This window comes from Sinocyclocheilus anshuiensis, unplaced genomic scaffold, assembly GCF_001515605.1.
Source record: "Sinocyclocheilus anshuiensis isolate Anshui unplaced genomic scaffold, SAMN03320099.WGS_v1.1 scaffold1201, whole genome shotgun sequence".
NCBI classification, from domain to species: Eukaryota; Metazoa; Chordata; class Actinopteri; order Cypriniformes; family Cyprinidae; genus Sinocyclocheilus; species Sinocyclocheilus anshuiensis.
Window position 1 is genome coordinate 183,033 of NW_015549617.1, and position 27,796 is coordinate 210,828.

Sequence of the window (27,796 nt, forward strand, 5' to 3'; positions counted from 1 at the left end):
TGGCCACCCCACTCACAACTGCTGCTTCTGTCACTTTTTCTCTTGACAAGAAGTGCTTTTATTCAGTCGCAGAACAACTGAGAACGGGATACATTTCAGACGCGCTCCTCTTCACTTCAGCGCCAGGCGCGAGTCAAGCGAGCGCGGATACGGTCCTGTGCTCGCAGTGCATGCTCTTCAATTGCACGCACAAAGCCGCCGGCGCGGGCTGTATCCTGTATCCTTTCATATCAAAGCGCGAAATAAACTACGTGCATGCAATGTCGTGGTCAGTAAAGTCATGAAGTTACCAAAAAGGCGATTAAAGCTGCCTTAAAACTGTGCATGCATGTAATATATTTTATATGAGTCACATTTAAGAACATGTCTCTGAAATGGTTTTCAAAACTGTCCAGGAGCAGCCCAGCACTGTCTCACTCATCTATTCTAACACACCCTTTTTTAACTTGTCAGCTCGATATTTGGCCATCAGGAGTTAAAGAGGGTGTTGTACAACACTTGGTTTTTGATATGGTATGGAAAATTGGGGAAGGGGTGGTTGCATCTTTGTCTCTTTTTTCACCCCTGATTGACCTTTAGTGAATACAATACACACAGGAAATGTAGAGGAAATGTAGCTATGATTAAGGATTCTAAAAACTATATTTGTTTTAAAAACGGTAAACACAGGTAAAAACTACACACACACACACACACACACAAAGACACTGCCATAGTTTGAATATAAATTAATTATATTCTCTTACTCCCCCAATACATTTTAAACTATATATATTAATAATATTATAGTATTAAATATGAATATACCACATTTCTGCCAAAACACCATGGTTAATACAATTAGTGTTACTACAGTTCATCCATGGTAAATGCTTGTAAGAATGGTGATTTGGGGATTTAATTCTAACAATGTTCATTCATAGAATAATGTTACTCATGTCAAGGCTGTTTCATCTGATTTTACACTAGTTTAATTATAGAGTGATTTGTGTCTTGGAGCAGGTGTGTTTGTGTATGTGTGTCGGATTTAAATGTTTCTCACTGGAAATCGCAGCCATAGATATGTATATAGGTAGATGCCTCATTAGCGACTGTTTCTGTGGGCCGCTATATGTAAGCCGTCCGCCATATTGGAAGGGTCAACATGACGTCATTCACCATAGTAATCAATGAATATTCGAAGATGCCACAATCCTTACAAATCTGTGGTTCCGCCCCTCTCTCGCATTCTCGCCTGTGAAAGATTATCCCGTTTCTTTGGGAATTTAAATCCCGGCGGTTTTTACAACCATCGGCTGTGCAGGATTGTGGCATCTTAGAATATTCATTGACTATTATGGTGAATGACGTCAAGTTGACCGTTGCAACGTGGCATATGCGTCTATGTGCTTGAAGCTGTCGAATGAGGCATCTACTTATATATATCTATGATCGCAGCACTGTTTAATAATGGTGTCCGGGAGTAAGTGCACCTGCTTTGAGCTTGTGCGTATTGCCACAAGCAGAGCCTTTCAAACTAAACTCCATTTGATCGTCTTTGCCCAGTGTCTGCGCTACTTCTCTTTAGAAATTCAAAACAAGCTAACTGCTGGGTCAAAACAACCCAATAGCTGGGTTTGTCCCTTTTTATCCCAGCGCTGGGTTATATTTAACCCAGCATTTTGTAGAGTGTACTCTTAATGCTCGTTTAAACTAGAGCTGTGGATGTCTCTTAACCGTCTCATACAAGTGCTACTCATCATGGGTGTCTGTTGTAATTGAATAAATAACTTTTCAAAAACATAATAAAAAAAGAATCTTAATAATTCCAAACTTTTGACTGGTAGATTTTATGATTAGCTGTTTTTTATTATTTGCATTTAGCATTCTATTATCTATTCTGTTATCCTACTACGTGACCTTGGTGTTAATATTGGTGTTAAAATATTGTTTGCATTGCTGGTTGTACAGATAAGACATATCAAAGCTAGACTACAAAAAGTCAAACCACAGATATAAGAGAAGATTTTGCTTTAGCCTGTTAGTCATCCTGACCTCTGGGTGTTTTTTTTCTGGCAGGGTGAGGGAAAGGTTGTCTCTCAAGCTCAGTTGTTGTCTTATTCAGTGGAAGATCTCTTTATCTCTGCAGTGAATGGTGGATGGTCTCTGTGGATAGAGTGGTCTCCTTGCAGCGTGAACTGTGGGAGAGGAGTCCAGAAGCGATCTCGGACCTGCACTAACCCCGCTCCTCTGAACGGAGGAGCGTTCTGTGAGGGCATGTCTGTGCAGAAGATCACCTGCAATGCACTCTGCCCAGGTCAGATGCTCATCAACCCCAGCACACCCCTGAGGTGCAGCTTGTCCTCCAGCATCCAAGCTCAGTGTAGTTTTTAGTGTCAGCATAGCACTTAAAAGCCATGTTTTACATTCATAATACATCAGACATCGTAGTACATTTTCCATTCTATATAATAATTCAATGCAAGGGTATTATTATGGGTATTACTGAGGCTTTACTTCATGTATGTAAATGAGACCTTTTGTTCTCCTATCTCTAGTTAGTGTAATTTTATTAGAGGAGTTATTCATGTTGCACTCAGTTGTTTTCTTGTCTTCGTGATATTTAAATCAATTTGTGAACCTGTTTTTTTTCATCCGACCATGCATGATTACTGTTGTTTTGCATAATAAATTTTAATCTTTTCATTTTATTTAATAATTTGTTCACAGTTAGGCTTCAAATGAGTGAAACACATTTAATTTGTTTAATTCTTAATTAATCATGCATTGAGTTTATATATGGTACATGATGACAATTAAAATACAAAGTATTTTTTGTAGAAATTAAATTCAATAGGAAAACATGTTCATAGTATTCTCAAATGTCTTTTAGGTTGTGGTGCAAAAATTAATTCCTTTGATTAAAAATCATACCAGTAATTAGTTGAGAATAGTTGTGACTATTACATAGGTCAGTTATTTTTTTAAATGTTAATTAAATTACACAATATACCATGTTGATTCATTGTTTATAATTAATTTCTAAAACCTCTTAAGCATCTGTCCAATTGGGTAGAGTTAAATCTCACAGTATTTTTTATTTTATTTATTTTATTCACATAATGGGCAGCAAAACATTATGAACAACATAAGTGCCTTTGCGTATTCAGCTTGTTACAGTGTTACGCTACCATACAAAAGATTGATGTTGGTAAGATTTTTTACTGTAAAAACAGTAATATTGTAAAATGTTATTACAATTTAAAATAAATGTTTTCTATTTTAGTATATTTTAAAATGTAATGTATTCCTATGATGCCAAAGCTGAATTTTCAGCAGCCATTACGCTTTAGTGCCACATGATCCCTCAGAAATCATTATAAAATGTTGCTTTGATGCTCAAGAAACATTTCTTATTATATATTTTTGTGGAAACCATGATTATTTTCTTTCCAGTATTAGAAATAGAAATCTATTATAATATTGAGATAATATTGAGAATTTGATCAATTGGCTTAAAATATGTTGATGTAATGTGTGTAACCCAGCCAGGGTGGTCAAGAGTTGGACCATTAAAACTCTTTTAATTAAGTTTATGAAGTCTCTAGAAATCTCATACGTTCATTGCCGAGTGCAGTGAATGCACAGAGCAGCTGTTCACCTTCCTTAAACGGCAACCCCGTTGTGTGCTCTGCAGTGGATGGAGTCTGGGAGGAGTGGAGCGAATGGACGATGTGTAGCGCGCAGTGTGAGAGGCAGCGATGGAGGGAGTGCAACGCTCCACCGCCTCGTCACAGAGGCAAGATGTGTGAGGGAGAAGGTCAAAGCACTGAGAACTGCACGGGAGGACTGTGTACGCAAAGTGAGTATGTGCAAATGGCGTATTATGTCATAAACACTGTCATTTCATCGATGACAACAGCGTCATCGTCATCACATGTTGGTCATGCTATTGCTCACTTGGTCCTTGACACAAAGCTCAAGCGCGTGAATTGCAATGTTTCGGGAACTGTGATAATTGTCTGCTAAAAGTGGATGAAAGTGAAGGCATCATGCCCCGTGTCCCTCTCAATATCTCCCTCGTAGCTGTTATGATGAGAACAATCTCAGATTTCTCCTCCTTAATGAAGGATGGAAACATCCTGCAGCCTAAGTGATCCAAAACCATCTGCCAGTAGCTTCCCATGGCAACAATGCCGAGCAACAGTATCCACAGCTGATGTTGGCACAGCCTGCAGTTGGACATCTACCCGTGATGTGAATTAGATAGCAGATTTGTAATAAGTATTACAGGGATGGACTGTAATTCTCTCTCCCTTTCTTTCTCTTGTTCTGTCTCTTTTTCCCTGCAGATGGGAAGCTGATGCATGATGTTAAGCCTCAGAGTGAGTTCCTACTCCATGTGAATTCATAATTGCCGTACAGATGAGGGAATAAAACAACAAAATAAGCTGTTGCTAATGTTAATGTTGAACTTCTGTTTGAATCTGTTTTATCTTAAATATCCTTTTTATGAGAATTTGTGTGGTAGCTTTTTTTTCTTCATCCTTAATTAAGAGAAGCTCAGTCACCTCAAATATGTCTTCACTTCTACGCTTGGTTACCTGTATCATTATGCTGACAACATGTGCCATTTTCAACAAAGTGGAAAAAAAGATGCTGAAGATTAATTAGCAAGAATCCAATCTGTCTCTCAATTTGAATTTTAGTATGGAAATCACAAACCAACTAAGGCACCCACAGCAAACAAACTTTAGAAATAAGAGTTTTTGCAATGCAAATGCGTAGTTGTTAGAAAATATGAAATCAAATAATACATTTATAATATGAAATTAAAGTATAAAAAATATAACATAATTGGACAAAAAATGCCAGTGGAACAAGAAAATAATTTTTCTCTAAAAACAAAATATTTTATCTAAAACAAGTCTTATTGTCTTATTATGGCTATTTTTCTTCTCAGCTAAATTTATCAGAAAAAGGCAAAGATGCCGATTATGAATTAGATGATTCTCAGTATAGTCCTAAATATTTTGCAGGTGTCATTATGAACTTTTCCAAATTTTCTGCTTATCCATTTCAGAGGATTTCAAAGTGCTAGTCAATGTATTGTGTCCTTTCAGATTAGAGAGAGTGAGTGATTGGATGTGGCATTTGAACGTGCTATATTTAGATGAAGCGACGAGGTGTAATCATTGAATATTAACTCGCCTCGTCAAGCATATTATGTCTTAATTTCTCCCTGTGTATTATTTTAACCATATTGAGGCACTTTGCAAAACATCATTTTAAATATGTATTAGTACCAGGTGCTTCTGCATTGTTACAGTGATGTGGCTCTGAGACTCTTCCGTGTGCATTGGTGTGTGAGCTGGGTTATAATGCTTCTAATTGAATCTATTAAATCTGTTCCATGATGGACATGCAATTAATTCACCTTTACACTTGGACAGAAACTTCTTTCCAGCTTGAAGCATGTAATCCTGTTCAACTTTCCGTAGTGCGTCAGGATATTTGAAATGCAGTGCTGTAGTTTTATAAACATATTCTTCCTCTCATGGCATGATTAATGTCCTCTGTGTCCTTTGTGATCTGGCGAGTTCGGTCTGCCCAGCCCTCCTGCTGCAAAGGTCATTTGGGCCAGTGCTATAGAAGCCAGCTGAACAGATGTATCATTGTGTGGGGTGTTGGCAAACCACCCTGCCAGTTATTAAAGTAGTGGAATTCACACCTCCTAAACTGCCCTCACGTGCCAAGCATATCTTTATATACACTGCTAAACATGTGCATATTGCACCTGTTCCATTTGCACAGGTGTCTAAAAGATTTGTAAGTTTAACCGCAATGACCAGACATGGCAGCTTTAATGTTTCCCTGTCACCAAAATGATATTTTTCTGGCACCATCAAAACATTTCACTGGCACAACAAAACTGTTAAAAACTCTATCTTATTTATCTTATTATCTTGCTTATCTTATTATATTACTATATTTTTTGTCTATTTCATAACAATAATAGCAACATATAATAGCAGCAATAATGATGATAACAATAACAACACTGTAAAAAAAATTCTGTAGTTTTTACAAAATAATTTTGGCAGCTGTGGTTGCCAGAATAATTTTGTAAAAAATACAGAAAAACTGTAAAACATTTACGGCCAAAAACTGTAAATTTTACTCTATAAAACTGTAATTTAAAAACAAGAAAATTTGAATGTAAACCAGTAAATTCAACAATGCACACTGCTATTAAAATCTGTTTTGTACCTTTAACATACTGACAACCACCATAATAATGCAGGTGGTAAAAGAGAAAGCCACATGAAGAATCAAAGCTCATCACAAGTAGCTTCGCCACAAGCAGAAGTATATACTAATATATAGAAGGTGCACAGAGTCATCCTATTAACATTTTTTTTCCATAGCGTTTTTACTAAATTTTACAGTTAAAATTAGACTTATTTTTTACAGTGAACTACTGCTACTACCACTACTAATAATTAAATATTATAAAAGATTACTTATCATTAAAGTTTTTTTATGCTATTTCATAACACAATATAACAAAAACAATAGTAATAATAATGACAATAATAATTATGAAATATAAAATTACTTATAAATTAATGTGTTATATTATTTCATAACTGCTATTTCATAATACTATTATTTAATATAATTGTATTATATTATTATACAATATAATATATTAAATATAATAGATTATATTTACAACTATACACTTATTATTTCTTTATTATCTGGCACAAATCCACAAAACTATTACATGATCAATATCTTGTTTTATTTCATAACACAATAATAATAATAATAATGAAATATAAAAGAGTGCTTATCATTAAAGTAATTCTTTATACTATTGCATAACACAATAACACCTAATAATAATAATGATGATGATAAATGCACAAACAATATAGTAGTAGTAATAATAATATTCGTGTTATGACGTAGTATAAAAGATTAGTTATCATTAAAGTAATATTTTATGTTTTACTACTACTACTACTACTAATAATAATAATAATAATAATCATTATTGCTATACTATTTTATCCAAGATAGCAGAGGTATGTACATGTATGTGCTATTTGGCATATATGTGTGTGTGTACATGTTTTTCTATACTGGTGGGGACTTAAACCTGAATACACACCAACTCATGGTGACTTGTGTCACCGTGGGGACCTAAATTGAGGTCCCCATGGGTACAGAAGCTTATAAATCATACAGTTTTCTGTGAGGGGTAGGTTTAGGTGTAGGGTTTGGTGTAGGGCGATAGAAAATACAGTCTGTACAGTATAAAAACCATTACGCCTATGAGGAGTCCCTACAAGAATAGTGAACCAGACGTGTGTGTGTTTGTGTGTTTATGGCTGTGTCCCAGGTATGGAGAACTCTATTGATGTTGCGCTGTACTCTGGTCTGGCTGCGGGGGTGATCGCTGTGGTCGTCCTCATAGTGGCCATCACCCTCTACAGGAAGAGTCAAAGTGAGTATGGAGTGGATGTCATTGACTCATCTGCTCTTGCTGGGGGCTTCCAGTCCTTCAGCTTCAGAACCACCAGACAGGGTAAGAGTTCATTGTAGATGAAGCAGTTCGGTTGGATTAATAGATTTATTGTGATACTGAAGTTTCTGTGCTGCTTGTCACAATAACAGGCTAAGCCACAATGAACATTCAGACCAAATAAATAAATTGCTCATAAAGGCATGCAGACGCATGCCATAAGATTTTTTTATTTCACAGTGAGACACTAACATATTTCAGTCACACAAACAGCCTCCCCTGAGCAAACATACATTCGCACACAAAAAAAACGAGTAAATGTTTAAGGCATGCTACGTTGACTTCAATTCTGCCTTTTTGTCAGCTGTGCCGATAACTTTTGTTGATAAGACCACGACTATAGTCACATGACCCACACTTGGTTCCGCTACAAGCATCCATATTACCGCCGCTGACACTTGAGAAAGTGATAGCCATCGCCTTGCAGGGTAATCAATCCTGCCTGCTTGTGACAGCACAGTGAAAGGCTGTGACTAGCAGCTTGTGTTTACTGTGCTCAAGGCCTGGGACGGCGAAACCCCCACACCTTTGCATGCAACAGGAATGAGGGGATCAAGGCTCAGCTGAGCCACATCTGTCAGGTCACCAACCCTATTTAAAAAGGCCAACTTTCTCCTAGCCTTCCGCTGCGCCTTATTCCAACAGCCAATCCAGTTCCCATCAGAGTTGATAGGAAAGATGGAAATGGGAGCATGTTGGATGTTCATTTGAGGATGTGGGATGTAGAATGAGACAATAGAGGCTTCTCTAAACAGTTGTTCATTTTGAAAGTTCAAAAGTTTTTTTGAATTTTGATTTGGTTTTATTTCTCTTAAGGTAGATTTTGTGTTATTCATTATATTTTGTATCACTTTCCCTTTTATCTCATTTTGCTGCATGATATCTGTTGCAGTTTTCTCAGTGTGTAATTATGATAAAGTTTCTGAAGTGTTCCAGCTGACTCTCTAAATCTCAGGTAACAGTATGAAACTCCGGACATTTGCCCGCTTGTCTGCTCTTGAAATCTGAGCCACTGAGTCATTTTAAGCATGACTCTAATTCCAGATCTTTCCCCGCAAGGTGCCCACTTCATGCCTGTTTCATTAACTTCTGTCATCCTGCTGTCTCGTCCTTTCATTTTTCTGTCATTTTCTTAAGATTTCCTGTCCCACAGTGATCATATCCTGCTTCTGAAGAGATATGAGAGGGGAAAACCAATTTGTTGTGGATGAGAATTTAAGAAGTCGAACCATTTAATGCTTCATATGTCTGATGAAACTAAATCAGGTTCAGTTCTCTGCTATAGGTAGTGGTTAATTCACCCAAAAATCTAAATGTTGTCATCTCATGTCATTCCAGACCTTTATGAGTTAGTCTCTTCTGTGGAAGACAAAAAAAAAATTTGAGAAATGTTTAATACTGGATGTAATTTTGGATGTAAAAATGTTTTGGACCCCATTGACTTTCTTTGTGTATGGACAAAAACAGTTGAAATGTTCTTCACAATATCTTATGAGTTCTACAGAAGAAAGAAAGTGATAATGGTTTGGAGCAACATGAAGAAGAGTAAATGATGACAAAACTTTAACTTTGGGGTGAATATACCTTAAAAGGATCATGAAGTTGATAATCCCAAATGTGCATATGCAGCAGCATGTTTCCTACATTTTGGCATTTTTCCAGCATCATTTGTTCCATCCTGACACCTTAGAACTTTGTAGGACCGTTCAAATTCGTAAGACACCTGTCATCACCCTGTTGCAAAACCTTGACCTGCCCAAGCATGGCAACTAGAAATATCCCAAATGCCTGACACCGATCAGCCTAGCCTGTGGTAATTAATGATTTTCCTAAAAATAAAGACCCATTAGCCTCCTGCCTCCCACTGCTCAGTGTGCAGCAGCTGGCCAGCAAGGACTAAGTGACTCAAGTGTTAGAGCTACATTGGCACTGGGATGAATTGTGAGGGCTCAGTGATGGTGTGTCTATCTCAGACTGGAAAAGGTGAGAGAGCAACAGCGAGGGATGAAGACCCCCTTCCAGGAGCTGTTCTGAGTTCAAGCTGGGAGGTGACAGATTTATAAACTTGAAAAACAAAAAGGTCATTTAGACGTAGTTCATAGGTATGTCCTCCTGTGTAGCTAAATGAATTAATTTGACAGGAAATCGCAAATCTCTCATGATGTCACTGGAGAACTAATGCTAACTCTGCTTATGGGTGTTAACAAGCCAAGGATGTGACTATTGACATGAGTACCATGTGTAACTTTAATAAAGGTTTATAAAATCGAGTACATTTGCTGTTCGGGTTCGCTTGCATAATCTAAAATTCCAGCTAGCAATGGAATAGTTTTTTGTTTTTTTTTTGGTCATCCGAACCCCTTAGACATAAACTATATACTCCCTGAAATAATATTTCAGTAATTTACAACACAATATTTGCATATTCATGGTTCTCTGATTGTGGTTAACAGTCAAATGGCATGTAGTTAAGGAGATAAAATATTTACAGTTTTTTTCAGTAAATGTTTTATTTTGATTGTTTATAGTTTTTTATATATATATATATATATATAGGGCTGCTCAACTGCACAATTATTTTGTCATAACATTTTAACAGTAATATCACATTTAATCTCGTATTAAGTCTCGTATTTCTGCTGCAGAAACTAACTAGGACCTCTTTCGTGGTCTTTATTATTCTTAATTTTAGCTCTAATTGTGAAACCGTAGACATCAATATATCACTATTGTAAATTACAGTTGTACCATAAAATAAAAATATATTTTAATAGCTTTTAATCAATTCATGAACCCCTTGCAGTTGGCTTATTGAACCCTGGTTTAGGAAACCCTGGAAGAGAAGGTTGAGTAAAGGCAGGGGTCCTAGGTTCTGGGGTCTAGTTTAGGATGAGCAAGTATTCAGTTTGGGGTAGATATCAGAATTAAGGTGAAGAAGAAACCTCTTTCTTCTACTGGACTGACCTTGTTTCAGTTAAAATGAACTGTAGCGTTGGACTTCGAATTCTATACTCTTAATAATCTAACACCTATTCAGAACCACATTTCAGGTGGTTTGATTTTGAAGGGCCAGTGATTTAACAGTAAAAAAAAAAAAGCCTAAATAAATAATTTAGTAGGTGCCAAAGCACTTTCTTTTCTCGCATACTTAAAATTGTCCTTTTCACTTTTGTATTTTTCAAGATAAAACATTTTTTTTCCTTTTCCAGCACTCTTAGAATTAATATTTTAGCCAAAACAGCAAATTAAATATTTAATCCTTTTCTATTTGCATGCCTTGATTTTCAGGCTATGGTCTGCTGCACTGGAGCTGACCCCATCTAACCATATTCTTTTCATTTTACCTGTGTCAACAACTCCTATGAAACACCCAAAAAATATCACAGACTTGTGTTTTCATCTCCTCAGGCAATCCACTTCTGCTGAATTCCTCCATGCAGCCCGATATAACCCTCGGCCAGACGTACAGCAGCCCAATCTGCTTTCAGGACTCTATAGACAAAGAGCTCTTTGACCCCCTGCCAGACAAGGTCAAAGTTCAGAGCTCCTTTATGGTTTCACTAGGTGTGGCGGACCGAGCCGAGTACCATGTGAAAGCCCATCCGGAGACCCTTCCTGCTAACCTTCACCCAAACTACAGCACAGTGGAAGGAAAGATGATGGCTATGATTGTTCCTAATGGATTTCACACACTCAGGAAGACTCAGTTTAAGACAAGTGCAGTGTTTGGGCATCTGGGTGGCCGATTAGTCATTCCAAATGCAGGTGAGAGAAAGTTGTATTAGATTCCATTCATCAAATTATTTTTATGGAATGATGAGCATGACTTGAATTAATCTTAAGATACAGTACAGCTACATTTATTCATATTCTTTTAGCAATTGGATGGAGTTCACCCAAAAATGAAAATATAGTCATTTGTTCACCCTCATTTCCTTCCAAACCCACAAACAGTGGCATGAACAGTATGCAAAATAACTCTAATCATCTGTTTGCATCTAATAAGTACACTAAAACCAAATGCTCTCTTTGGCTGATGCTTGTAAAGGTCAACAGTTCACAGAAACCAATTCTCTGAGGTTTGTTATTTTTACTTGTGAGTGTGCACGAGGAAGTAAGGAAAATAAAGGCAGACTACATAAAAACAACTATCGTTATTAAAATACACGAGTACTGTTATTATCTGTATATTGACTTGAATAAATTAGTAAAGATGAGGAAGAGGATTACAAAATATTTGTCCTCTAAACAAATTGAAAATTCTGCTGCTGAGGGTATGGTGTACATATTCACTATTTCACAAGATTGTAGTTAAATATAATATATGAGCACTTAATATGTAAAAAATAAGGACATGGAATCATTTTTAAGTCGTTTAATGTGTTAACGAATGCTCATATTGGCAATTAGTTCATGTAGCATAGGAATGAATGTGTATTGTGTAGCTGCACATAAATAGTATCTCAGTGTTGTTGTTGATGGTGTTGGTGTTGGTTTTCTAGGAGTAAGCTTGCTGGTGCCTCACGGGGCGATTGCTGATGACACCTCTTGGGAAATGTACATGCTCACAAATCAAGAGGAGTCTAGGTAAGACTGTAGATGACATATTTGTATCACTTTCATGTCATTGTATAAGCATTAGCATTTCTTCTTGAAGGTTCAGAAAACAAATATTTATTTTTATTTTTTTATTTCTTTTTTAAGAAACAATTCAATTTTTTGTTGTTCCAGAAGCTTTTAACTAGACCTGACGTTATACACTAAACAGGCAGCCACCACAACAAAATGTTCCAATGATGGACATACTGTATTTCATAAGATGTTTCATTTACATAATCCGCATATCATGCCGAAAGAGAGATCCAGATTTTAAAAAAGACAATTTACTATTGTCTTTCAAGGACACACCTTAATAAAACTGTAGGGTGTTTTTTTCTGTAGGACAGATGAAAATGACTCTGCTACTTATACCAATGATGAAAGTACGTGCAGTTAGAATAGCTAAATATGTAGTAGAGTGTTGCTAGAATGTGACTATATTGTTAATGCACTTAACTGTGTATTATTAAATCAATGTAAAGTCTAGTTTACACAGTGGTTTATTAACAGTACTGCTTTGAAAGGTTACATGTTTAAAGTCAGATGCTACTGCTTTAAATAGTTACACATTAGAAGAAATAGATACAAATTAGGTAAATTAACATTTCTGATACATTGACATTACAGTACATGCATTGCAGACGCGTTATACGTTTTTATAAGTGCTTTGTGGTATACAGGTATGGTGTCGCCTGTTTTATGGGAAGAAATCCCATTAGTTTGAATAAATTAATACGGAATTGACTTTTATCATCAAGACTCTCTCGCCTTAAATTGAGATCTGATTATTAATATTAGAGATGGAATCTGACTTCACACTGGAACGTGTAATGCCATAAAAGCTCTGTCAAACAAGCAGGATTAGTTATTGAACTCTTTTAGGTGAAAAGCTGAAGTCTGATTATGACGCAAGCAGTGATTTTCCTTTATCACATCGAACATGAAGTTCACAGAAGTGAATCGTTTTTATCCTGATCATTGAGTGATCATTTTATGTGAGTTGTTTTGGCATATATAGGTCACGGTCTATACCCCAACCTGAATCTTTCCCCATAAAACTTTCTTGATAGTTTCTGAAGGTCTTTGACACATTGTGTATTGTGTATTCTCAGCATGTAAAGGTAATGACACTGCATGAGCCTTGATGTGTCTCTGGAGACAATGTGACTGTTGCACTCTGCCAAAACATGAAGGAGATCCAACACAACTGCTATCATTGCTCAGACTGAATACATCTTCATAATGACACAGGATGATTAATCTTCATAACGACACAGGATGATTGAGGAAACAGAAACAACAACAAATGAGTGTAAAATGAGGACGTTATGAGTCATTGTTAACCACATCTGTGGCAGAACACTGATTTAGACTGGACACTTGAGTTCAAGGTGCACCCTGTAATTTTATCCCCACTAAAATATGTTTTACTTATAAATAAATAAAATGAATAGCACTTTTTGCAAATTATGTTAAATGATGCACATGAGGTCAAGGCCTCAGTCATATCAGTGGCCTGCATGTGACTTCGAGATAGAGATCACTTTCCAGGTGTGCAACATAAGCTCATTGTAAATACGTGTCTCTACCTATTTTTGCAAAACTCCAAAAACATACATAGGCAGTTTCCAGCTGAAAAAAAACACTAAAGGCACCAAAACAGCAACAACTTTCCTTTTGCTTTTCACACAAATTATGACTATTTGGGCAGATTATTAATTAATAAAGACTTATTTTTGCACAATTTCTATACATAATTATTTATTACTTCTGAACACTTAACATAGCACTTGATTTGTAAACGAACACATTTTGATATTTGCATGACATTTGTATGGCTTTTTTTTAACATGGTAAACTTGATTGGTGCTCACCCGGAACAGCATTGCACTTGTGCTCAGTTACAAGTCCTGTGAGATGCGAGTCAAGATAAAAGAGCTCAGAGACTTCATTCAAAATGAGAGATCATTTTGTTGAAATGTTGATGATTGGGTTCAAGGTGTGTTTTTAAAAAAATGTACTACTGCTGTTACTACTACTAATAATAAAAATAAAAATAAAAATAAATGTTTTTAAAAGAGTGCTTTATCTAAGCTCAGTGTTTTATACCACACTCTGTAAATGTTTCATTTTGAAACGTGTCTTTGTGTTTTAGGTCTGCTTTTTGTTTATGGTTTGTGTCTTATAAAAACATCTAGAATGACATTATCTTGGAACAGTAGATTAAGAAGCCTGTCCTCAGCTCAGAGTACCATGTAATTCTAAATATCACAATATTGAATTCTAATTTTTTTTAAAGAATTCTTCTAATTCATAATGGAAATATCATTGCAACATTGTATCTTAAAGGGATAGTTCAGTCTAAAATGATAAACCAGTGCTTGTTCCAAACCTGTATGATTTTCTTCTCTGGAAAACAGACATTTATCATGTAACTGCTCTTTTCCTTACAATTCAAGTGGATGGGGATAATCAGGCTACCAAAAGAAATAAAAATATAAAAAATGAGTCCACTGTGAAATTAGTTCACTATATTTCAAGCCTGTGTCATATGATAACTTTGTCAATTTAGGCTATTATTCACAGATATTCTTTCTATGAAATCTGTGCTTTGACATCTTGCTTGAAGAGCAGTTTGGACATTCTGATATAGCTCCTTTTGTGTTCCACAAAAAATAAATTTCAAGTTTAAAAAGACATGAGATTGAGTAAGTGATTATAGACTTTTCATTTTTGTGGAACTATTCATTCAAGTCAAGTTACTGATCAATTTGCCACACTGAAGTCACGGTCAGATGCCCAAATGAAAGAATGAATACATAATGGAAGCATTAAATTTGCCTGTCGCCTCCTACAGTGTCCGCTAATGCTCCAGCACTCTGCTGCCTGACCCTCTAGCAGTGACTCATCAGTCTTTTTGAATAATGCTTCTCAATACAGACCTAGGAGCTTGCAGGATAAGACCCTTGGTAATGAGGAGGAGAGTAGTAAAAAACATGACATACTTAAGGTACTAGATTGGAAACTCGTTTAGAAGTGCAGTTCCTTATGCAACCCAGGTAATCTGCCCCCAGCCTTGACTCAGAAATGCAAACCAGTGTTGTGTTGCAATGAAGAACTGGTTACATAGAGAAATCCGGTCTTCTGTGATGTGAATACCAGAGAGATCTGTACATAGCAATGCAAAGTTTTATCTGTTTTAATATTTTAAAACAAGTAGGATGTTATTTGAATTATGTAAAGATGACAAACCTTCCGATTGAGTGGTTATGTTTTTTTTATGTTTAAATTTAAAGTTAATTGAAGGACAATGTTTTTGCCTCAAGAATGTCATTGTCAAACAGATACAGTTGAGGCATTTCAGACATTCATCATGCATTGTCCTTCATACAGCCTCTTTTAGTTAAACCTGAATGAGGTTTGAATAACATTGAAGTTCTTACAGAGCTGGCATGCCTGGATAGTAATTAGATGTAAATAGAAGAACACTTGAAGAGAGTTTGGAAGAGGACAGGCTGATTGGCTGTGAAGAGTGTTTTAGTCCTTATTCCCTCTTCAGCAAAGCTGAATTAATATAGATTCAGATAAACTGTAAAAGCTTATGGTGTCCTTTGGGCATACTGTAAAAGTCCTTAAAGCGAGTTCTACTGCTGTGGTGCTCCTAGACTTTCGGTTTGTAGTGAGTTTTCTGTTACTAAGTGGTTAGTTGGAAAGACAGAAGGGACAAATCTTTGGATATACGTGGCACTTTGGAGTCCAATTGCTTTCTTTAAAGTATTGGAAGCACAAATGCCATGTTGCAATTTTTTTTTAATTAGATATGTTTGACAAAATATTACCTTACAGAATTATTTATTAATATTATCCAACTCAACTTTATTTTTTTTATTTTATTTTTTTGTCTGTTAAATGTTGATGTCTGTCTAACGTTTATTGTTAGACAATAAAATCAAAAGGGCCACATATGTATATATACATTTTCACATTGTACAGGCTATGCAGTGTTGACAACCAGAAGGCTTCTCCTTCCTTTCTGTTTTCCTTTTTTTTTTTTTAAACCTTTAAATTTGCATGAAAGGCCAAATCTTTCATTAACTCTTTCTCATTAATGGGTTTTATGTTATGGTTTACCACCACATGGAAAAGATGGAAGATCATAAGCAGTGACTAATGAATATGCAGGAGCTGATAAACAACTCCAGTGCCCTCAGAGAATCATAGCTTCCCTAAATCAAGGTTCTCCAAGTCGCGAATGTAATGATTCTGTAGACTGCAGGCATGACAATTTTCTAGGGTTGTGGGCACAAGGATTTTTCTGTCATTGTGTTTTGTTTTCATTTTTGTTCCTGATCACTCTATTTGATTTAGATAAATGTGTTGACTATTTTAATTATTGGTCAAAGGGGTCTAGTGTAGCTCAAACATTTGAGTGTAGTGCTAGTGATGACAGAGTCATGGGTTTGTTTCAAGGATTGCATGCACTGATAAGATGTATACCTTGAATGCAGTGTAACCTGCTTTGAGTAAAGCATCTGCCAAATGCATACATTTTATTTATTTATTTATTTACACTACCCCTAAAAACGTTTCTGAAAAGAGTATTTCTCAACAAGGGTGCATTTCTGTAATCAAAAATGCAGTGAAAACCATAATATTGTGATTTTTGTTGTGATAAATTATTCCTGTGATGTTAAAGGGGTCATATGATGCTGCTAAAAATAACATTATTTTGTGTATTTGGTGTAATGAAATGTTTATGCGGTTTAAGGTTAAAAAAACATTATTTTTCACATACTGTACATTGTTTCTCCTCTATGCCCCGCCTTTCTGAAACGCATCGATTTTTACAAAGCTCATCAGTCTGAAAAGCGAGGTGTGCTCTGATTGGCCAGCTATCCAGTGCGTTGTAATTGGCCGAATACCTCATGCGTGTGACGGAAATGTTACGCCCCTTACCATATTGTGACCCCTGTCCGGCCGGAGCAACGAGACAAAAACATTAAAAGCCATTATAAACGAGGCATTTGTTGCATCCAGTGGACACATAATTACGGATTATAATGACTTATACTGTCTTTTTACGCATTGCATCGCGCCGCGTAAACATAAAACCATGTCTGCATTTGTGATCGGAGAAATGACAAACAAGTGCTACTCTACACTGCCCAAAAAATATGCACACACCTGAATATTTGGGTTAAACTCTTCTGGAACAGTGTTGTAAATACAACTTAACCACTGATTTCTAGTCGTGTCCTCTTTTGGAAGGCCAAACAAAGTAGTTTCGCTTTCACAACGAAACAGCGTCACACACCGTGGCCTTGAGTGAGCGGAGGCGGCCTAGAGTGAGCCGCGGATTAGAGTGAGCGGAGGCCGGCTTGAGTGAGCAGAGGCGGGCGGGCTTGAGGACGGGCTTGTAACACTCCAAAGAGAAAGGAAAAATTGAAATCGCATCATATGACCCCTTTAAAGCTGAATTTTCAGCAGCCATAACTCCAGTCACAGTGTCACATGATGCTTTAGAAATCATTCTAATATGCTGATTTTGTGCTCAAGAAACTTTTTTATATTATCATTGTTGAAAACAGATTTGCTGCTTAATATTTATGTGGAAACAGTTTTTTAGGATTCTTTGATTTTGTCACTTTCATCAATTTTAATGCATCCTGGCTAAATAAAAGTAGTAATTTCTTAATAATAAAAAAAAACCTACTGACCCCAACCTTTTGAATGGTAGTGTATTTTATTTATTTAAAAATAAATAATGGTGTGGGCTGTCTTGAAATTATCAGTGATATATTAATGTGTATATATACTTTTTTTCCCCGTTTTGTCTACTAGTGCCCAATCAGAGGAAAGGTGTGAAATTCTGTTAGGGCCAGAGGTCACATATGGACCTCCAGGGCTGAACCTGTCCTATCCTGTTGCCATGACGATAGCTCATTGTGCTGAAGTCAGCGCTGAAAACTGGAACATTAAACTCAAGAGACAAACCAAGGACAACAAGTGGGAGGTAGGAACAAAGACATGACTTCTATGTTTTTCACAGCAAATTCATTTCATATTCTTTTCTGTATGACTCATACGTTTTTCAGTTTGAATACATTGTCAATTATTAGCATTGGGCCAGTACAGTACAGTGATGGCAACCTTTGTCAACATAACATTTAAAAATGATTTAACACTTTACTCAGCTAAATATACCGCCAGCTCCTTAAGATTAATTTTTTTATGCTGCCATTTAGATATATTTCTAAAGTCTTATATATATATATATACACACAGTGTATATACTGTATATATAGAAATTCTAAAGTCTACAGTTAACCTGGCGACGTGTGCCATGAACTAATTATAAGTGAAATTCATGTGAACCACATCCCGTAACTGCTTGTGGCAGCCTTTGGGGCTGCGCATGTTTTAAAAAATTTTTGATTAGGTGATTGTGCGCTCTTGACAAGAAATCCAGGGACAGCAGCTGCTCAGAGGAGGCTACGGCAGTGAAGTGCTCAAGGAAAAAACAATTACAGCCTGTAATAGCTGGGAAGACACACAGTTCATGGCAGTCAAACAGCAGGAGCATCGGGACAAGGCAACCCATCAGACTCAGGATATATCGATCTGGTTGTACTATAGGACCCCCTGAAATAGGAGTTGACACGAGGCAATCAGGACAGGAGTCATGGACGGGTCTTCCCTCCTGACCCTACTACAGTCATTCACATTTGTCCTAGTCCCATGTGTTTTTCTCTGCTGTCAGCCACTGAAAACCTTAAACTGTCATCATGGTTTGAAAGTTGACGTATTAATAAAAGTTTACCATAGCGGCACAGAGTTTTTTTATAATAACCTTCTTTTTGTGTCTGGCCACCAGCGCGAGTCATTATTTAGATGAATTTCAGATTGCTCCAAAGCACGGTACTTATCCTTGAGATTAAAACCAACAGTCTTCATGAAAATGCATTTGCTGTCTGAGTTTTTGCCTGGCTTTTAACTATTTTATTTGAACAAATTTATTTGAAGTAATTACATAAAAACTGCTGGTAAAATCACTGACTTGTCAAAGAAAGACTGCAGTACGAATTTCCACATCACACATACTTTTTATCAGATTGCAAAGGGTGGTTTTTCCGAGGAGGTCATTCTGTTTGATATTTACATTTCTTTGAAGAGCTGCAGTCACATAAATAAATGGTCGTCTGTCAGAAAAATTAAAAGAGCCTGTATTGTGTGAATGTCTGTGCTTGACTTGATGTTTGCCTAACCTTGTCAAAGAAATACTGAAGTGACCTCGCTGATTCGTGATTTGTGAGTGATTCTATGTCAGTGTGGCAAAGTCAATTTAGCTTTTTCCACTGATCACAATTACACTCGCAAAAATATGGGCTGAGCTGACATTCTTTCACACTTTTTTTTTTTTGCAACAGCTGTAAGTCAGTCTGTATAAAGATTGTTTCTTTGAAGGCTTCCATACCAATGAGAAGCCTCTTAGAATTTAAAGTTACATTTATGAGATGTTTTACTGGGAGTATCATTTCACTTTGAACTTTTCATAGCACTGGACATGAAAACAAATCCACTACATCCTACATCCCACATCTTGGTGAAATTATCATTTAAAAAATCATATACCATTACATATAGTCTCATTTCCTTTGTTAGAATTAGACTTTGTAGACAGCTCTTTGCCACATACAGCTTTTGATAGTCTTGTTAGCTACTAAAAACTGATTAGGTTAATTAACTTAAAATTGCTAATGTTTCCTGTGGTTTTATTGTGACAGAAAGAAAAGGCTGCTCAGTTAAAGCCATATGATTTTTCCCCTCTATGGAAGATTATATTTTAAATAATGTACTGGTGGTTCTTTTCCATGCAATTATGATAAATTTGGACTGAGGTCTCAAGTTTCAAAAAGGGCAAAAAAGCTCCTTATGGAGCCAACCCAAATATTCAGGTGTGTTTCACCCAAAAATGAAAATTCTCCCATCATTTACTAACCCTCATGTTGCTTATAATCTGTGTATTTTGTTTTCTGTGGGACACAAAAGATAGAAGTTTGAACAATTAGTTTAGAAGTTTGTGTTTAACATCAAGGACCACAATGGAAACGAGTTTTAACTTTATTGTGCTATCCTTGACGAATTGAGCATATTTCACTACTTTTCTCTCTAATAAATCACATCAAACCCAAAGAGGGTTTGATATACTGTGATATTTCTCAAAACGATGCTTGTTTAGAATGCTTGATGGTGAGAAAATGGGGGGAAAAATGTAAATTTTCTATTATACTTTAACTATCGCTTTAAAGTCTCGTGAACTATATACCAAGTTTTCAAATACTATCAAGCATTCATTGAAAAGTGAAAAAGTCAAATTTATGAATGTTACGGTGATTTGATCATCTCTTTCTTGGGTTCACAGGAAATAATGTCAGTAGATGATGAATCAACCTCCTGCTATTGCCTAATGGATTCGCATAGCTGTCACTTGTTGTTGGATCAGCCAGGCTGTTATGCACTGGTGGGGGAACCCATCACCGATGCCACTATAAAGAGACTAAGGATTGCCGTGTTCGGCAGTATGGAGGCTTCTATGGACTACAGCCTGCGAGTGCACTGTGTAGATGACACACCGCATGCCTTTCAGGTGACCACAGGACAGTGAACAGGTGGTCTTAATCACATTACTCAAATAGAATGCAACAGTCGATTTCCAAAAGTAAAAATCCCATTCATTTTCATAGTGGAATTGATTTTTAACAATAACTTAACTTAGCGTGACCTACAAGGTCATCAATGGTATAGGCTTTTGTTAAAGCCATTAGGCCACATTTGTTAAACATATTTATTAAATAGTCATGTTTAACAATATATTTCCTGCTTAAAAACCACATTAACTGATGATTCTAGTTTTCTCCATCCTTTTCAATTTGGTTGTCATTCACAGTGCTTCTTGGAATTGTAGTTCTTTCCCTCATGAAAGCATTAAAGGAATAGATCTCCCTAAAATGAAAATTTTATTAGAATACTTACCCTCAGGCCATCCAAGATGTAGATATATTTCATCGTTTCAAATACTTTTTTGCTTCAAATCAAAGTTTGTAAGTTGTGATTCACCTCGTAGCTGGGTGGTTTGGTTCATGGCTTATACCTCTTAACGACTTAAAAAAAAATTTTTAAAAAACCCCATGGGGAAAAATAGGCTGCTGAAAAAGTGGGCGGTCACTGTTGCACTCTAGTTTTAAATATCTAGAAGAACTTCCTTCATTTAAATATTTATATGTAAATCTATGGGGCATCACAAGATGATTATAGCAAAAGTAGACTGCATTTGCAGTGGGGTCCAAAAGTCTGAGACCACTGGTGACAGTGTGGGTTTAGAATTATGATGGTTTAATTGTGTGATCGGAATGTCTGCTTTGGTCAGTGCTATTTTCAAACACACAACCAGAGGTTACAAAAGTCAGAGTCAATTACTGTTGTCTTGCATGAGCGCTCAGACTCCTGTGTGCTCACACGCACACACACAAAGAGAACACTCATCTTTGCAATGCAATGAAACACAAAGCAGTTTTGACAGATGAACACTGCCACGCTTGAAATCAAAGACGCCAGTAATCTATTTAAATTCAATTTTCTTTTCAAAGCTTTAACCAGTACTTTGTTTGAAAGCTTTTTATTTATTTCTGAATATTTATTAGCTGCAGATCTTTTGTTCCTTCCAAACACTGTACCTTTTTTTAGCTACTCAAGATCAAGTTTAGATAATATTTCTGATATTGAGTATTAACTACAATGGATTGACAAGATGTTACACTTGAAATTGGCATAACTGTTTTTAGCCATTGTAGTAATTTCTCTTCTGAACAGCACCTCCTAAGCAGAGTAGCTGCAATACCGTGGTTCTAGGTTATGGTTGTCCAGTCTATCCACATTTTCTTTCTGTACCACTTTCTGCCCTTTCCTATGTCTTTCCCCAGTGTTCTCACTCTGTTTTTCATGTACTTCATTTTTTTACAAAGAGAGTGGTCACTGCTGAAACAAGTAGAGGAGGTCAGCTTCTTGAGGAGCCCAAGATGCTGTTCTTCAAAGGAAACTGCCTCAGTCTGCAGGTGTCCATCCAGGATATCCCCCAGTTTCTGTGGAGCATCAAACCCTTCACTACCTGTCAGGTAACATGCTAGCATGAGTAGCCTACTCTGACCAGTACTGTAATGTGCAACAGTCACCTACCTGCACAAGTGCATTGCAGACATCCCGGGTAAAGCTAGTCTATACACTCTAAAAAATGCTAGATTAAAAATGACCAGTGCAGGGCTATTTGGCAACCCACTGCAGTGTAAATAGTGGACAGAACACAAGATGGTTTATTTTGACCTAGCTTGTTGGGTTTTATACATTAACCCATTTTCTGGTTTGTTTTTTGACATAGTACAGGGTCCAACAACCTGATATTGAAGGTTATTCATTTCAAATAATATTAATGCAATCTGTTCTCTGTTATATATAACAGGGACAGTTCATACATTTCAATTCGTAAATGGTGGTGCTTCATAGGTTCAGCGTTTGCTGCATTTGTAGAAGACTAGCATTCCAAGCAGATATTAGTTGCAACATACATGTAAACAAAAAAGTTATAATGTGAGACTAAATACATTTTGTCTCATTTTGTTTCTACAGTAAAAAATTTGATAGGAAAACAATGTAATCCAAACCTTAATTCCATTCAGGAAGATTCCTCTCAGGAAGTTTTCTCTCAGAAAACAACACAAAATGACAATTGACAAATTGATCTGGTTTTAACCAGTTTGCTAGCCAACACTGGGTTACATTGACCGAGCGCTGGGTAGGTGTGTGAGGGGTTTCATCATTTGAATTGGCAGTAAAATTGACAGCAGCTGATTTACACAAAAACTATCCAGCACCTGGGTAAAAACAATAAACATAACCCAATGAAATGACTCAACAGACTGAACCCAACATTTGGGTCAAGACAAAAATAACCCAGAATTTTTGTAGAGTATCCATAATATGAGGTGAGTTTGCGTGATCAAGGTTTTTGTCTTGTTTTTCCAGTCATTTAGTAAGCTATTAAAAATTGTTTTTAGAGAACATAAATTTAATTAAATATTTCTTACTACATTAGCATAGTTTTTAAGCATAAAACTCTTGATGTGAGATTTATTTACTGACTAATTGTTTTTTATTAATTTTTATTTTTTTTAATAAAAAACTATTAGCAAGTGAGGTAAGAAAAAATAAACTGTATTCTCTGAAAACAAGTCTTAATATTTTATGCAATTTCACTTCAATTTTGCAAAGTAATTGTGTCTTGTTTTAACATCTTAAGAAGTTTGCACTGTACAACAACACAAAGCTTTAGCTTTCCTGTCTATTCTGTGCTATTTTTATGACAAGAGCAAAAAGCCCATAAATGTGTAAAAAAAAAAAATCTAGTCTGTATGCTTGAATCTCTTATAGGAAGCAAAGAGTAGCAGTTTTAGCTTTCATTCATACAGCACTACAAGTTTCATCTCTGAAGACCGACACTGTCCTCCTACCTAGCATGCAGATAGACAGTGACAAGTATTTGGTTCTAGGTTCAGGCGTTTGATCAGTTCAGAGGTGCTTCTGTCTCCTGGAACATGCTTTTGTATGTCTACTCAAGGGAGAAATTAATCCCAGCATTAAGGCATCTGCTGTCCCATCAAGTGTCTCTTCTGCTCAGGGTTCCTATTACTGTTGACATAGAGCATCTCGCAGGTCATTTCAATATGCAGGGCTGGAGAAATAGCGCAGGAGAGGTCAAGGACACTCCCTGCAGACGTGCTGCTTCACAGAAATTAATTATACATCAAAGGCAACTGCTTTCCCTTCTGCTGCCCTGCTCCCAGATACGTTGTGTTGTACATACCCCAGCACTGATCCCTATCATCGGAATTAACAGGGATTAGAGTTTGTGTCTCTTTTGTACTGATGGTCTCAGAGACGAGTCTCTTAATACGCATGCTTCCACATTTTTCATGGATCAGGCGCTTTCCCTGACTCAGCTCTCTGATCTCTCTCTCTCTCTTCTTCTTTTCGTTTCTGGTGACCTCATCCCGCTGCAGGAATTCTCCTTCACCCAAGTATGGTATAGTAACCAGCAGCCTATGCACTGTGCCTTCTCGCTGCAGAGACATAGCGCCTCAACCACCCAGCTCTCCTGCAAGATCAGTGTGCAGCAGGTCAAAGGTCACGAGCAGATCCTTCAGGTCTACACCTCAGTGGGAGAGGTCAGATTCACTCTGTCACAGTGTTTAGTAACATCTCTGTGTCTTCGGGTACTGTCATTATTTACTCAGCCTCATGTTTATTTTCCCTGTGGAACAAAAAAAAATAATTTTAAAGAGTCTTGACATCTCCCACACAATGACAGTTTATAGTGACAGTCTGTCAAGCTCTAAAACAAGTGTCGTGAACAGAATTTTTTTTCAGTGAATTTACAGATTTCAATGTAGACTTCTCAAATCAAATATGCTGCTACTGACATCTAACCTGCACCGCACACTCTTAAAAATAGAGGTTCTTTATTGGCATCTATGGTTCCTTGAAGAATGTTTAACATCCATGGAACCTTTCTATTGCACAGAAGGCTCTCACAGTGGAAAAAGTTTTAGTTAATTTCTTCATGCTAAGAAAAAAAGGTTCTTTTAAATTGTTCACTGAAAAGTTATTTGGGGAACAAGAAATAGTTATTCTATGGCATCACTGCTTGAGAAGGTGGCTATTTTGATTCCGAGGCACAGTAGCGTTGAAGAGTAATGTGAATAATGACTTAAAACTATAATGACTTCTGTAATATAATAATGATCTGTACTCATTCAAAGTGTGAATTCAAAATGTGTCTTCAGAAGACTTATAGCGTGAGTCATGTGGACTACTTTCATTGTGTTCTGTGGTGCTTTTTATGCATTTGGAGCTCAACAGTCTGAATTTACAGTTATTGCATGGAAAAAATTAAATATTCAGAAATTATTTTGTGTTCCAAAGAAAAAACAGCGTACAGGTTTGAAATGACAAAACAAGTAAAAAAAATGGCAGTTTTCATTTTAATTTAAAAGTTACTGTCATTTGGGGCCAGATATACAGCTAACAGCTTGTGCCAGCGCAAACCCTCTTTTGGCATTAAAAATCTCCTAAAGACACGCAGTAAAAAATTAGCATGAAAAGGCGTGGACACAGCTGACCTTATTGCATATGCATTTGTAGGAGTTTCCCTTTCAGATGCAGAATTTATGGGAGGAAAGTATTTAAATGAGTCATGCAATGTGATATACCAAGGATTGTGGTAGTCAATTGGTATTTTTGCCATTAATAAATGCCCAAAAACATATGTCTCAACCCATTTTGTGCTTGGCATGGCTGCAGTAATTACTAATTTGCACCGCTCTTGGTATTTTGCGTTGGTCATTATGGAAATGATCCGTGTTCTGTAATCTGCTCATTGTCAGTAGATCAACCGCAGAACATTCCACTCCCATCAGCAATTTTATGGGATTGCGGTCTCATGTTAATTTGCCTTATTTAGTCATTCTGAGCCTATGTCTTTTAGTACATGGGTATAATATATTATAAACCACAACTGTTTTTTCAAGCTCCTTTGTAGATTAACAAAAATGCATGCCAAAACCACAGTTTTTTTTTTTTTTTTCAGAGTGAGAAAGAGCCGGTCCCATTTTTTATGCAGGCAGATTGCACGGTGACTTCACAGACGGGAGCCAAAGCCTTCAAAATCCCCCTGTCCATACGTCAGCGAATATGCACCACCTTCGATACTGCCAACGCCAAGGGCAAGGACTGGCAGCTCTTAGCTCAGAAACTCCACATTCAAAGGTGAGCATCAGAGAGAGATATAGCCAAGGAAACAGGACTGATTGAAACTTATTGCAGCAGTGCTCACTTTGTTAACAATGCCCTTGAATAATAAGCTGAGACTGCGCTCCGCTTTGCTCAATCATTTCACTCGGAACTCATACTCCTCAGGCTTTTCATCTTTATTGAATTCCGTTTCTACAAAGGTTAGAAGTTAAAGAAACCACTAGAGATTTGAGAGATATAAGAGCTGCCACCTTACCTTTATCTATAAAATGATTTTATGGCACATTGATAGTTTATACTGATTTTTATTTCGGTGTAGTTGATTTATGAGCTGAACTTAATCCAAACCCTAAACCTTCCTTTTAAATCTGAACGTTTTATTTGTTAGTTTGGTCTGAAATGGGTCTGTTTAGCTTTTATTTTATTATTATTATTTATTATTTTTAACAAGAGTTGCATCCAAGTAACTCTACAAAAGGAAACCATGCAAATAAAAAGAGAACTGATTACAATTGAAGACTTGTTTTTCATTCCTACAAATACTTTGGTACTACTTATACATAAATACATCACAGTTATGAAGATATGAACGGGAATTGCAGCTGTGTGATTTGTGCTATTTGAAATAAATGGCAATTCAGATTTATTCAGAAAGCAAACATCTTGTTACCTTTTCTAAACCGATGTCACATGACCATTTGAGTTTGGAATTATATTGCAACACTGCCATCTACTGACACATTACAAGTAAAAGCACACAGGTCATGTATTCATTTCAACTGTAGACCCTAATACTTTGAATACTCAAAGTCATACATACAGGCTATAATGCACATATAATTTAATGCAAATATAATAAAAAGTTATCCAGATGTGCTTGCAAACATTGTGTATATGACTCAGGCAGGATAGAAGGTTGAAAATATGCTATTGCTATGTACTCAATAACATTGTCATCTTTGTGAAACCTGCATTTCCTTTCGGCACAGGAACCTGTCCTACTTTACCAAGCAGAAGAGTCCATCTGCTGTCATTCTCAGTCTCTGGGAGGCCAGGCATCAGGACAGTGGAGATCTTGACTCACTTGCAAGTGCTTTGGAGGAGATTGAAAAGATCCACTGTAAAAGTCTGCCTCAGAATCCAGATGAAAAAGAAACAGACTTTACGTTTTGAGGGACTACTGAAAACTACATGTACTCCACCAGGTGCAGTTCACCAGCATCTTCAATTTAGAGTCCAGGTGGACCCAGCTAAGGCATATCCAGTCTGAGAGAAGACTCGGGCAAAATGCGACCAATCAGACAGTTTCACATATCTACGTGCAAAGGAAGTAGTACGAGTTCGTATGAATTTGGCACAGATTCAGCAGCTTCAAAATGCTTTTCTCAAAGTAAACATCAAAGTGCCAAGCCATCACATCTTACATGAAATTCTGCTTTAGCCTTTCTTTGGTGTAGGGGTGGGCGATATGGCAAAAATATCACGATTCTTTGTCATGTTGATTTTACTATTTTGCAAGTTGTCTGAGCAGTACAGCCAAACTAATTTCCCTTTTTTTAAAAACAAAACTTTACAAAGTAGCAAAATATAAAATAAACAACAATGGCAGACATTTAGGCCAAAGTGGGCGAAGATAAAAATCATTGACATTATTTTATCTTTGTTATTAAAAAATAACAACAAAGATGCACATTACAAATACACCTAATATACAAATGAAACAAACTGCTTTATTTTTCAGGTACAGTAGGTGTATTTAGCTGT

General features: G+C 36.6%; 1 protein-coding gene across 3 annotated transcripts in view; it reads left to right on the top strand.

Moving 5' to 3' along the window:
- Positions 1-27,500, top strand: part of LOC107659286 (netrin receptor UNC5D-like) — a 175,369-nt gene extending 147,869 nt beyond the window's left edge. The window contains exons 6-17 of one of the 3 annotated variants that reach the window (XM_016448168.1): positions 2,129-2,296; positions 3,677-3,841; positions 4,332-4,364; positions 7,391-7,576; positions 10,982-11,338; positions 12,076-12,160; positions 18,014-18,185; positions 20,595-20,819; positions 22,195-22,344; positions 24,283-24,447; positions 25,869-26,047; positions 27,022-27,500. In XM_016448168.1, coding sequence (XP_016303654.1) covers positions 2,129-2,296; positions 3,677-3,841; positions 4,332-4,364; positions 7,391-7,576; positions 10,982-11,338; positions 12,076-12,160; positions 18,014-18,185; positions 20,595-20,819; positions 22,195-22,344; positions 24,283-24,447; positions 25,869-26,047; positions 27,022-27,205 — 2,069 coding nt within the window. In that variant the 3' untranslated portion in view covers positions 27,206-27,500. The remainder of the gene's footprint in view (positions 1-2,128; positions 2,297-3,676; positions 3,842-4,331; positions 4,365-7,390; positions 7,577-10,981; positions 11,339-12,075; positions 12,161-18,013; positions 18,186-20,594; positions 20,820-22,194; positions 22,345-24,282; positions 24,448-25,868; positions 26,048-27,021) is intronic. The other 2 variants (XM_016448169.1, XM_016448170.1) reach the window with 2 other exon arrangements.
- The last annotated feature ends 296 nt before the right edge of the window (positions 27,501-27,796 follow it).